Source organism: Xyrauchen texanus, chromosome 1 (assembly GCF_025860055.1).
Source record: "Xyrauchen texanus isolate HMW12.3.18 chromosome 1, RBS_HiC_50CHRs, whole genome shotgun sequence".
NCBI classification, from domain to species: domain Eukaryota; kingdom Metazoa; phylum Chordata; class Actinopteri; order Cypriniformes; family Catostomidae; genus Xyrauchen; species Xyrauchen texanus.
The window spans coordinates 53130776-53143449 of record NC_068276.1 but is presented as its reverse complement, the minus strand read 5'-3'; the positions used below and the strand labels follow the sequence as shown (position 1 = coordinate 53143449).

General features: G+C 42.3%; 1 protein-coding gene across 2 annotated transcripts in view; it reads right to left on the bottom strand.

Annotated features, from left to right (window-relative positions):
• The window catches only part of LOC127650260 (peroxisome proliferator-activated receptor gamma coactivator 1-alpha-like), a 51181-nt gene that overhangs the window by 26219 nt on the left and 12288 nt on the right, over window positions 1–12674 (bottom strand). Inside the window, exon 3 of one of the 2 annotated variants that reach the window (XM_052135951.1) lies at window positions 1451–1645. In XM_052135951.1, the coding sequence (XP_051991911.1) occupies window positions 1451–1645 (195 nt within the window). The remainder of the gene's footprint in view (window positions 1–1450; window positions 1646–12674) is intronic. The other variant, XM_052136711.1, reaches the window with a different exon arrangement.

The window sequence follows — 12674 nt, the reverse complement described above, 5'->3', positions numbered from 1 at the left end:
TAACTGAATGCATTTCTCTCTGGAAGGTGCCTCATAAGTTGAGAAACTTATAAGCAAAAAAAAATTATATTTCTATAACTATATTTTGAAAACAATTGATCCTTTGAAACATCTCTTTGTAGCAGGGTGAGCAAGAGACAGACACATTTGGTGTGGCGTCAGGTCTCGGAGAGGCATTTATTGGATTTATTAATAAACAGAAAATGCCCAAAAAGGGGGACCTAAAGTGTTAATTGGGAAAGTGTACAAAGAAAAAGGTGAATCTGGCATCCTCGCAGGTGAGACGGGGGCTTTGTGAAAGATGGGGAGTGTCCAAAGGAATGGTTCAGGACGTGGGTGGGGTCCGGTGGCAGCAAAGCACTCCCCTTCTTGTTCTGTGGCATGAGGAGCAGCTGCTTCTATGGAGGCCTGTCTACCCAAGGGCCTGCGGCGAGTGTTTGGGGAAGGCGGCCTGGCATCCATTCCCATCAGCAGCGATGCGTGCACTAGTCTCAGGCAACTCATCTAACCTGGAGCAGGGTTCCGAGGGAGCGGGTCCAGTGCGCATCTAATTCGGCCAGTACCTTCCCTGCTCTGCTCCTGGGCCTGCGAGGACGCCAATATGCACACAAGGAGATAGAGGCTGGCTCCCCTTGGAGAGGCACGCTCTACGGTCTTGATGAGGCTATATTCACATGAGCTCAGCCACATCATCCGCTGCCCAAACGAAGCTTGTGAAATTACACCTCTTCTCTCTCCAGCCCATTCCCGTTTGTGAGCCTGGCTGAAGGACGGCCCTAAGAAGAGGGGTGACGATGACGAGAGGGAGGGGTGGGTCGTTCTGCCACAATATATATTGTAGTAATCAGGCTAATACGATGGCAGCAAACATTGAACCTGCATTCTTAGCAGTTTCAATGTTTTTTATGCTCAAAACATGACTGTAGTAAGTGGGATATGTTGAGCCAGCATTATATGATTATATGAACTTTGACAAATAAATAAATTACAATATGAGCATAAATGTTCTCATACTGTATATAGCAATTTAGATGCCAGGTGGATTTGCTAAAGGGAGTTACTACAGACAATAAACTTATGCATATTTTTGTTTCTCGAGCTGACAGTGTTATGTGTATTCCTTTTGCAGTAATGAATAATGCAGTTAACACCTCAGGAACACTGATCCACTCTGATTTGCTCTTTTAACAGAGCAGCGTGGTTGTGTTCTGTACACACACATCAACAGGAGACTGTCAGAGCTGCTGTCTGGTGAGTCTGTACCCATTTTTGGTCACAGACCTAAAGCATCTCCTTATCTGGTGCAAGTGAGGACCAGACATAGAGAGTCGGGAAAATGAAACACTGGGGGACTGAGAGGGAGTGAGGCAAAGACACATAAGAAGAGGGCTATGCTTCATGATAAAATAGGATTGGGCACAGGGGAAGCAAGGCAGGAAGCATCTCTTACCAGGGAAGGCTCCTCTGGCTCTGGGGTGCGTGGCGAGCCGTCGGGGGTGGAAGGACAGCTCTGATCACTGGCATTGGTCACGTCCCCATCAGCCAGAGCCTCGAACGAAGGCAACCCGTCCTCATCCACTGGGATACTGTCCAGGGTCTCTGTGAGCACTGCCAGCAAGTTGGCCTCATTTTCCTCATCTATCTTCTTAGGGGTGAAAAGAACAGGGAAAGAGAAAGAACAGTGGGAAAAAAATAGGACAGTTTAGTTGTCTTTAAGCTGTGGAGGATGGAGTTGTACTCCATAATTGTTCATAGAGCATGGAGGGTTTCCTTTTTTGCTGCATAAACGTTTTACAAAAATCTCTTTCAACGACAAATTGCCTAAGCCACATGAGTCAGCACTGTCAGTCATACATTATACATGCGGCTTACTGGACCAAAATAATATCTCCCCTAAGAAATCCATTAACTGAGCTGACGCACAGCAACTACCAAGGGAAGTATAGAGAAAGAGGGAAGAAACAATAAGAGGGAAGCTAAGTTCCTCCAATCACTATTTCAGGTGTCATATTTTTTTTTATTTGTTTTAGGTAATCCATAGATAAGGAAGTCACGGTCAATTAGGGCTTTGTGATAAATCGTAATGATTTTGCTTGCAGCATAAAATTAATTGTGAAAATTTTGATAATTTGAATGTGCTTTTTTATCTGGCAAATCATTTTAAGTGATTAACATGAATCAATTAAAACTGTCCATTGAAATTAATTCATTCAAAACTCTGATTTATCAATTCGTTGACATCATCACTCAATAATGTTTGCGGAAGTCTCAGCATGGCATTTTTATACATAATAAAATGTTTTCGTAAAAATTTACAGTTTGCAGCCCTATTGTCAACTAATGCAAAATAAATGTGATATATTAAAATATTATATGGTGTGTGATTACACAAACAATAGCTAATGTCAAAAACTGAATTCTGCATCTAGTCTTTGATGTGGAAAATTTCTGTTGCTGGGGTTGTTTCTTTTGCAGATGGTATTGCAGGAGGGGCAGCAGTATCAGTGGAGCGGTGGCTGTGAAAAAGTAGCAGGCAATGGAAGTTGCAGCACCAAAACCCACAGGACTTAGCAATTGCAGAAGATAAACACCAAAATTGCAGGGGAACTGGGCAAAAGCAGGCCAACAAAAACAAATCCTTTTATGCACACCACAGGATTAGTATTGCTTGCTGATAGAGTTTGGGCATGATCATGGTAACTGCAGATGGACTGTCCTCTTTAAATAGAAGTGTTGCGCTGCTTAGCCTCCAGACCTGTGTGCAATGATCACCCAATTTGCTCCTTTTTTCTATTAAAAGTTTCCCCACGATTACACACCGGCATGTCTCTATGCTCATGGGAACTGCTTTTGATATGTCAAAACAAGGCCATTTTACTTATCTCCCTCTATTTAAAAGATTTTCGCACTGATAGTCCAACATTTGATTAGCCAGTGACAGGGATAATGCTAAGCCCAGTTTCATTAAGTTTAAAAGGCCCTCCTTGGGACATGTTTCCTTCTTTATTGGAGCTGATAACAGCACATATTTCCAAAAGATAACCAAACATTCACTGGGGCGCACCTGAGCGTTGATTTTAAAATAGCAAGAAATCACAGTCTATGACATAGATTTTTTTAATGGTTGGATAATGATATCATCTTAGTGTTCTGTGCTTTTGATGTCTCTATGCTATTTGTCTCACACAACTTTATAAAGTACCAGTCAGCCACTGACAAATAGGGCAGTAACTATCAATAGACTGAAAATCCTCTGCCTAACATTTTAAAGCATTTCCTTCAAACTAACTTTAATCATTGTTATTTAGGGTTACTTCCCATATTGCTTTAATGGCTGTTCATCTTCTGAATTATGTAAATTCAAGACAGGTTTATCTGGAGTTGAGTCAGAAAAATCTGTGTCATTTGTTAATAGCATGTACTGAAATACACTAGAAAAGTATTTTTGTCTTAATTTGATGGTAAGAGATAACAAATCATCCTTAATACAAGATGCATTTACTTGAAAAGAAAATGAAATAAGATTAACCTATTCTTGAGTAGGGTCTAAATTCCTCTGCAGTGCCCCCTGGAGTGAGTTATTATTGCATGTGACACTGCACAGCCAGTAGAAGAGGGCAGAGTTTAGACATGTATTTTTTGTATTTATTTTTTTATTTCTTGTCATACAAACAAAATTATGTATATAATATAGTAAACATGTGAACAAATGGGTTATGTCTGCTGTACTGTTTATGCTTTATTTATTTTGTTTTTACAGCTGATATAAACTTATTGTGTTGTTTAAAAGACTGTATGAGTAACTGTTTGAGCTAATATAAATAAGCTAATATAAATAACATACGCTTGACCAGAGCACCCTGTGTCAGCATGAAAGCAGATTTGAATCTGTTAGCATGTAACAACTGGCTGTTGAAGAAACAAATATGTCTAACGCTACTCTGCAAATTCCAGTTATTAACCGTTACATATGTGTGACGGTACGTATGAAAGGAAACAGTCTGGTTTTCAGATAAATTAACAAAATTCACAGGTGCTTAAAACAAGAAAAAAATCCTAAGAGTAAAGAAAATAAGTGTTTGATACAACCTGGTCTAATTTAATGAATGTTACTCTATATCAGTTTTTACAAACTGACTTTTACGTGCCACTTTCTATGTTTTGCAGCCGTTTCCTGGTGAAATTAACAATAGAGGCGCTACAATAACATACTTGTTACTAACATAACCTTCGTTACCTGATGGTGGGAACTAGACGTTGTGTTGATGTAGTGACACTAGGGGTCGCTCCTGGAAGCACCAGACATCTCTGATCTTTGAGAAAAGGCCAATGAAAATTGGCAAGTGGAATTTGCATGCCACTCCCCCGGACATACGGGTATATAAGGAGAATGCAACCACTCATTCAGGTTTCGCACTGAGGAGCAGTCAAGGTACCAGCCATTTCAGCGGGTAGTTCAGTGTTGTGGCAGGAGGGACACAACTTCTCGTTCCCTCCATCAGGGAACGGAGGTTACGTTAGTTACCATGACATTCCCCTTCTGTCACTCACTCAACGTTGTGTCGATATAGTGACACTAGGGTTCCCTATGGAAACGCCACAGCTACTGAACTGTGTAATGTGGACTGGCGGTACGAGATGGTAAGAGCTTTGTGTGCCTCGTAGCCAGCGCACCAGAATGTCACGTAACTACCCGCAATATACTTGTAGGCGTCAAGCGGTCCCTTGCGCCTCAGGTGGTAGATTCTACCCGATCTATCATACTACAAACACAGTGAATGGAGACAGAGAGGCCTCTGTCCAAGGAAGATGCACTTTACTAATGGGGAAACCCTTTTGCAGAAAATACATCACGTGTCGATATAGTGACACTAGGGTTCCCTATGGAAACGCCACAGCTACTGAACTGTGTAATGTGGACTGGCGGTACGAGATGGTAAGAGCTTTGTGTGCCTCGTAGCCAGCGCACCAGAATGTCACGTAACTACCCGCAATATACTTGTAGGCGTCAAGCGGTCCCTTGCGCCTCAGGTGGTAGATTCTACCCGATCTATCATACTACAAACACAGTGAATGGAGACAGAGAGGCCTCTGTCCAAGGAAGATGCACTTTACTAATGGGGAAACCCTTTTGCGGAAAATACATCACACAGGGTTATCAACGGGATAACTGATGCATGTGGAGCACCTACCCCATTACAGGGCCTAATTGACACACATATTGGGCTGGCGGCGAGTTTCTCGAAAACTCACTAGCCACAGGGCTAAGAAGGAAGGACATCCAGGGTCCACACTTTTGTGAACGCGACTGGGAAAAGGAGCGTGGCCATCTGTCCCGAGACTTAACCTGTTTGAACCTGACAATACACAGGGTGAAACCGGAGATTGTAGAACATCATAAAGGAGTTAGGTGTTGCCATGCCCGCTACTCTGCAGATGTCTGCTAAAGAGGTGCCATTAATCAGAGCCCAGGAGGCCACTACACCCCTAGTAGGATGGGTGTGCAGCCCCGCACGGGGATGGCACCTCCTGGGTGTTATATGCCATAGCGATGATGTCAATGACCCAGCGGGTGTTCCTCTGTTTGGAGACAGCGCTTACATTTCGCTGTCCACAAAAGCAGGCAAAGAGCAGCTTGGAGCTCTAAAGCTCTGCGTGCGATCCAAGAAGATGCACAAAGCATCTCAGACAGTTCAGCACCAACTGCGTGCACTCATCCTTGAGGTGCACCATCATTGAGACCGAGTCTAACTCCATACTGAGAAAAGAGATGCTCTGAACTGGGGAGAGCTTACACTTTTCCCAGTTGATTCAAAGTCCCAGCTGGCAGAGGTGCCTGAGCACCAGGTCCCTGTGTGCACACAACAAATCCCGAGAGTGAGCTAGGATCAGCCAGTCATTGTGGTAGTTGAGAATGCAGATACCCACTTCGCGACCTTTGTGAAGACGCGAGGTGACAGGGACAGACCGAATAGGAGGACCTTGTATTGTATGCACAGCCTTCGAAAGTAAACCACAGGAAGGGTCTGTGTCGAGGTAAAACTAAGCAATAGAAGTATGCATCCTTCAGGTCTTCCGCCGCGAACCAATGCATTTTTTGCATCAGCATCTTGAACAGGAGTCTGTGCAAAGCCTGGTTCAGAACTTGCATGTCCAAGATTGGCTGCAACCCACCACTTTTTTGGGTATGATGCAGTAGGGGTGTAAAATCCCCTTCTTCATCTCGGATGGAGGAACAGGCTCTCTATGTGTAAAGTAGTAGCGCTCTCGCCTCTCACCACATTGAAGCGGACGCCGTTAAATCTGGGCATTGAATCCTCTGTACGGCCCTCCACCAGGGGAAGGAGTGGTACACTTACCAGCTCCTGTGCAGCGGGTCTCTAACTTCCTGGACTGCCCGTCTCGGGGGTGCTTTAAATCTTTTTCTTGAGTTCTTGGCGACCGGCCATGAGACGGGTGGCGTCTAATTTCTGCGAGTGGCTCCGCGTCAAGGCTGGCCTACTGACAACATTAACCTACAGGCCCTGGATGGGAGTATCACATGGCTCCACCGGGCGGCAGCGCTCTGTGGGCACAGGTGCACAGCGATCATGCTAACCATCTGGGGAGTCACAGAGCACCCCTGGCAGCCCCAACATCGAGGATAGTGAGAACGGAAGAGCCTGCATACTGGGTCCGGGCAGTAAATCACTGACTTCCGGGAAGAAAAGTTCGGGGGCGGGGAGCGGCCACGAGAGGCGCTTGGGGCCCCGGTACCAATCATCAACCCGCGAGGGTTCAGGAGGGAGCGAAGAATTTCACTTAAGCCCGACACTCGCAGCTGCCCAGGCAATCATGGCCATCAGCTGCACATGGCGTCAGACTGAACCAGCCCGCTCTCCGATGCTTTAATCGAAAGCTCATTCGCTTCGAGATCGTGGACTCGCTGTGAGATGAGCCAGAGGTCCCATCGCAGAACTCGCTGGGGAAAACGAGCGTGCTGAGGAATGGGAGGTTTGCGGGGGGGTTTCCCTGCAGAGCGACTACCACTGAAACCCCAAATCGCTCCCAGTGCTAACCAACGTGGCTTAGAACCCGTAGGTAGAAGGTCCGTGGCAGGGAGCCGCTAGGGGGCTTTCACTGGGGAAAGCCGCGACTGCAACATTGCCATAATCATGACCCGTCCACGAACGCTGTCCCTGCGTGGGCAGCGCCCAATATGTGAGGCAGCAATAGTGGCCGTGGGAAGCGGAGAGGTTATGATCGCAACCAGGAAATACACACAAACAGAAAAGGCATCTTTAAAAAGACGCTCTCCTTGAGTGCCACTCTTTCAGAAGGGAAATATACACTTTTAGAGGAAGAATATACTCTTTTAGGATGCTGAAGCGCCAAGGGGCGTTCTCTTCACTCAGCTGGTGCAAGAGGGGGAGAAACCGCTGTAATGCGCCGCAAATCCAACAGATTCACTGGACTCAGAGATGAGTAATTCAGCTCAGTGAATACAATCGCTCGGCTCCAAAGAAGAGGTCTGAATGAGTCATTGCATTCCAGCTCCTTATATAGCCATATGTCTGGGGGAGTGGCATGCAAATTCCACTCACCAATTTCATTGGCCTTTTCTCAAAGATCAGAGATGTCTGGGGCTCAAAAAAGCTAAACAAAATGACGTGGACGCTTCAGTAAATATTCTTTTTTCCCCTCATTTATAATCTCCATTTTACAACACTATCGGTTAGGGTTAGATGTTGGTTCAGGGTAAGGATGTCTGTTTTGTTAAACTCTCATTTATCTTTTCAGACACTATTGGTTAGGTTTATGGTAAAGTATTAGTTTAGGGAAGTACATTTTAATTATTATAACCTCCATCTAAAATTTACCTTAAAAACCTTGTCAGATTACAATCTCATTTTGCTTGGTTTTGGGGTTCATTTGGAAACTGCAGCCAAACGTTTTGTAAAAACGTTGCAATGCTCACGTAAATTTCATGAGACCAGGCTGATTTGATAATATAGTTTTAAGCGTAAATAAGTTAGATTTCTTTGAAAACAAGACTTGATATCTTATGCTATTTTGCTTCTTAGGTTAATATAACCTAATTAAGGATGTTTAGATTCTTACTGGAAAACACAACAAAAATACAGAGTAAGATTTTTTTTGTTTGTTTGTTTTGCAGTATATATAGGCTAGAGCCTAGCAGTTTACTAAAACTACAACTAAAGTGTGAATTCATGGTCAGACAGTTTCTAAGATGACAGCGGGTGCACAAGGGTTTACACAGCAATCAAAAGCATGAAGTTCTGCCAAAATCTCCAGCACTCCTGTTACAAAATCTGTTATCTCTCTGTGTGCTATGAAAAATTCTATAACCTTTGTCTGCCATCCAGACACATAATTCAAAGTGCAACCAACACTTGAAAAGTACATCTAGCCCTGTGCCAGACTTCTGGTGGCAATGTCTGCAGCCATCGATTATCTGTGGCGTCCTTTCAGAGAACCAACTTGAGAATGTAAGGAAAGAAAAATAGATAGGGTCTTTCCCATTCCGCATAATGGACCCCACAGAATTAAACAGATCTTAACAATCCTGGGCTAATTGTGGGATCACAATATATTAACCTGCTTTAATTCTAAAGGGTGTCATTCAAGGCTGTTTTACTCCAAATGCTTCAATAAGCCATAAAACAAGCTGGCAAATGCTCGGTAGTCACACTCCATCTACCTCCCCTCCCTTTCCCAATGCTTCAGAGGCACGCCAGCGCTCACCAGTCATTCATTATCAGGTGAGCTCTTTTGTTATCAGACAGGCTGTCTTTGAAATTGTCCTTGCTTTAACTCTTTTATTGAGTTCCACCCAAGCCATTGTATTCCTGAGATATAACTTATGTCGCTGATAACAGGTAGCATGGTCCTTTTCTTTTACCCCCTAATTTCATTTCCAAAGCATGCAGGAAAAAATCTTTCTGATATCATTTGAAGGTTTGAGTGAATATCTCTCACAGCCAAGTAACCACAGAAAATAAAAAGATAGCTGAGATTTTGAGTATGTCTGCAGCCTTGCATCTCCACTAGTATTCGTATCATTATATTAAAACAATGATAATATTAAGTTCATGATACTGAATTCATTACGTAATGTTTAATTGAACCTTATTGTAAAGTGTTACCAAACTTCGTCACAGCTCTGAAAGTTGTTTTAGTCTACTCTGACAGATTTGTCTATACTAGGCCTATGCTATGGTATGACTCAAATTGCAATTACAACTTGTGGGCAAACTTCCCAATGATAGATAAGAGAGTTTGCCCACAAGTGTGTAAGGGTATTCCATTGCTTAGATCCCATTAGATAAGATACACAACTAATGACACTGAGCTTTACTAGTCTACCTCTGTTATTACAGCTAATATATTAAAGCAACATGGTGTTATATGTGAGGTGTGCATGGTCACAACATTATTTGTAGGAAAATAAAGAGAATTATGGGAAAATTATATAAAAAAAAAAAAGTATATAGATGTGTAAATTCAAATTCCATTTTACATCCAGATCCACAGATTCAAGATAATAAAAAGCATACAGATATATATGGAGAAAAAAAACACCATCCCATGCCTATTGTAATTCACAAATCATATTGCCCCTCACATTATCAAATACATTCCAATGTAAGCCATCCTCAATATGCCTAACCAGATCATGTCACAGTATACATAAATGGCATGGCTGTCATATGTCATACTCAAAAATAGGCTTCTGCCAGTGGAATCACCAGCACTATTTCAAACCTCATTTCCCCTGCAAATGATCCTGCAAGCTGGGCACCGAGGCATGCCTCTGCTCCTGAGGCAATGATCACAGACAGACGAGGTACGGCAAAGATTAACTTTTCATAACCCTCTCCAACATTACCACTGCTCTGGCTCTGTCTGGACACCACGACCAGATGCTTTTAAGGACAGAGACAACTGACTTGGTTGTGCGGTTACCAATCAAACTCATCAACAACAAGCATGATTGTTTTGTTTTTTTTAAAACAAAAAACAAAAGCTTGAACCAGCCTAAACTGGTTTGCTGGTCTTAGCTGGTCTCCCAGCCTGGTCTGTTAGTTGGTTTTAAAGGGGTTTGGGACACTTTTCAGCTGGTCAGGCTTGGACACGAGCTGGCTGACAAGCTAAACCTGATGAGCCAGGCTAGGAGACCAGATGAAGACCAACACTGGGAAATAATTTTATGCCAGCTAAGCCCAGCAAACCAGTTTATTCAGTATGGTTTGAATGTAAACAAACATAATAAATCATTCTGAAGAGAATTCAGAGGCAGGTAAATGTGTTTTATTGCTAATGTACACAAATGCATATGTGTTTGCATGTTCCTGTAGCCTGAAGTACCCATTGGTTCTTCACGGAAGGCACAAGAGAAACTCTCCAATCACCAGAACAACTCTTTTTGAAATATAATCCCTCTTAAAGATGGAAAAAGACAAGAGTAAAGGCCTCAATATACTTCCATAAAAATATTTTTCGTTTGTCGTTCAGGGGTAAAAAGAAGTTCTAAACAGCCAAGTTTCCGAAATTCAGACACCCACCACACCGATGTGGGAGGCATTTTGGAAGTATATTTAAATAAGAGGACGCAACATGTTAAACCTTAAAAATGTGATTCCTTCAGTACACTTCTATACAAATCACATGACATGGTCATGGAAAATGTCTCTAATCGAATGATCATACAGATGTAGGTACATTTGCACAAGCTCGCTAATAACTCTGCACATCGATGTGTTCATGTTGACTCGTTTTGACTCACTGAACAAAAAAACAAAAAATGGAATTAGCATTCAGCCTCAAGGTAGGTGGAGCTCTTGGTCACACCTACCGCTGACTTGGACCAGTGACAGTAAGAATACGTTTAAGCTACTCAGATGTTTTCTTAAAAGTTTGCCCCAGCGAGCTGTTGCAAACCACCGAAACAAACGCAAAAAAAAACCCTGGCCTGTTTATTTTCTAAATGACGTCACACCCATTCGTTATTCGATTTCGTAAGCACTATATCAAGGCCTTAAAAGAGTTGAAACTGAAAAAAGAAAAGGGTAGTAGCAAACTGATATTATCTAATTAGATGCATGGGAGGATAATGAAAGAAGAGGGAAAAAAGAAGGGGTTTACAAACCGTTCCTTAGCTGTGGTGCAACAGATGGTCCACAGCCTTGCTTCTAATGCAATTAGAATAAACTTAGTATTCGATACACAGACATATTGATGCTTTACTTATTTTAGAGCCCAATAATGCTGACACTTTCAGTATGGGTGCTCAGACTCCTAAATAGCTAGAATCAAAATATTTTAATGCAGCTAAGAAGAGAAAAACACACAATCTTTATTCCTTTTTTCAAAACTGTATGCAAATAGACCCTAGCTACAGTCAGAGGTGGCAAATCTGCAGAGGTAGGCAAACTTTTGTGAGAATAAACATATATAGAAAGGTAATAATCTTAGATCTGATAGATAGAATAAGGAAAAGACAAGCGAGGCAGAAGGGGAGGATGAAAAGAAAACAAAATTGAGTCCTGTTCACTTTATCCCCTTTAAAATCAATGTCACATTTCACAGCAAAGCAGCCAGGGAGAGGAACTACTATCATCAGCCATGCATGTGGAAATGGACATATAGAGGAAAGCTGGTGTTTACTCAAGTGTGAGTGCATATTGAGATGACTGAAAAAATTTGCATGTACCAGAATGAGACTCAGGCACACACTGCAAAGTTGTGGGAGTGACAACCGCATTAAAATGCAGGAGTGAATCTGTTAAGGGAATATTTCGGGTTCAGTACAAGTTAAGCTTAATCGACAACATTTGTGGCATAATGTTAATTACCACAAAAGTTCATTTCGACTTGTCCCTCCTTTTCTTTAAATAAAAGCACAAATCTGTATCACAGTGAGGCAAATACCGGTACAAAATTAGCATGTTAACATTATTTTAGTGTGATAACATCAATTGATAGAATTTTTTGTGTAGAACTTCATTGCCATGGCAACATAACACTGTAAACCGTAAAATGACCATAAAAACAATTTAAATAACTGTTCAGCAAGTTTTTACAGATCATTTAATTTTTTTTCTTGTGTCAATTGAGGTTAAATTGTATTGAACCCAAAATATTTCTTGACATTTTAGTCAGAATTCTTGTGTGTAGAGGTTCTCCAAAGCTCTCTTTGCTTTCTAAGAGTGCTCTGTTGCCCCCTCTGACCTTTTGGCTTTTGGTAAGCTCGTGAGCAGCACTGAGGCTGGACAGCCTGCCATTTGTCACCCTGATATTAGCAGTGGGGCAAACCAGCACCACATCATCACTGGCACCGCACCAGGCGTGCACAGTCGTATTCAACATTCACAAAACCCAACAAAGGAGAAGGATGCTCTTTAGTTATCTTTTCTATAACAAAGCACATTTGTTCAAATGTATAAGGGTTGATTACTGAATGCATCTGTGCAAAACTAGAGGGCAAAAAGGCACTTACAGATTGCATGATTGCATGTGTGCGTGTTTTATCATGAACACCAGATCTTGTGCAAGTATCTATGTGGAAGGAGTGGGGTTGCAACTCCAATATAAAAAAATGTATGGAAATAGAAACCACCAAATCTGTGTGGGAATGCAGTCAATTTGATACAGCTGCAAAAGGTCGCGCTATT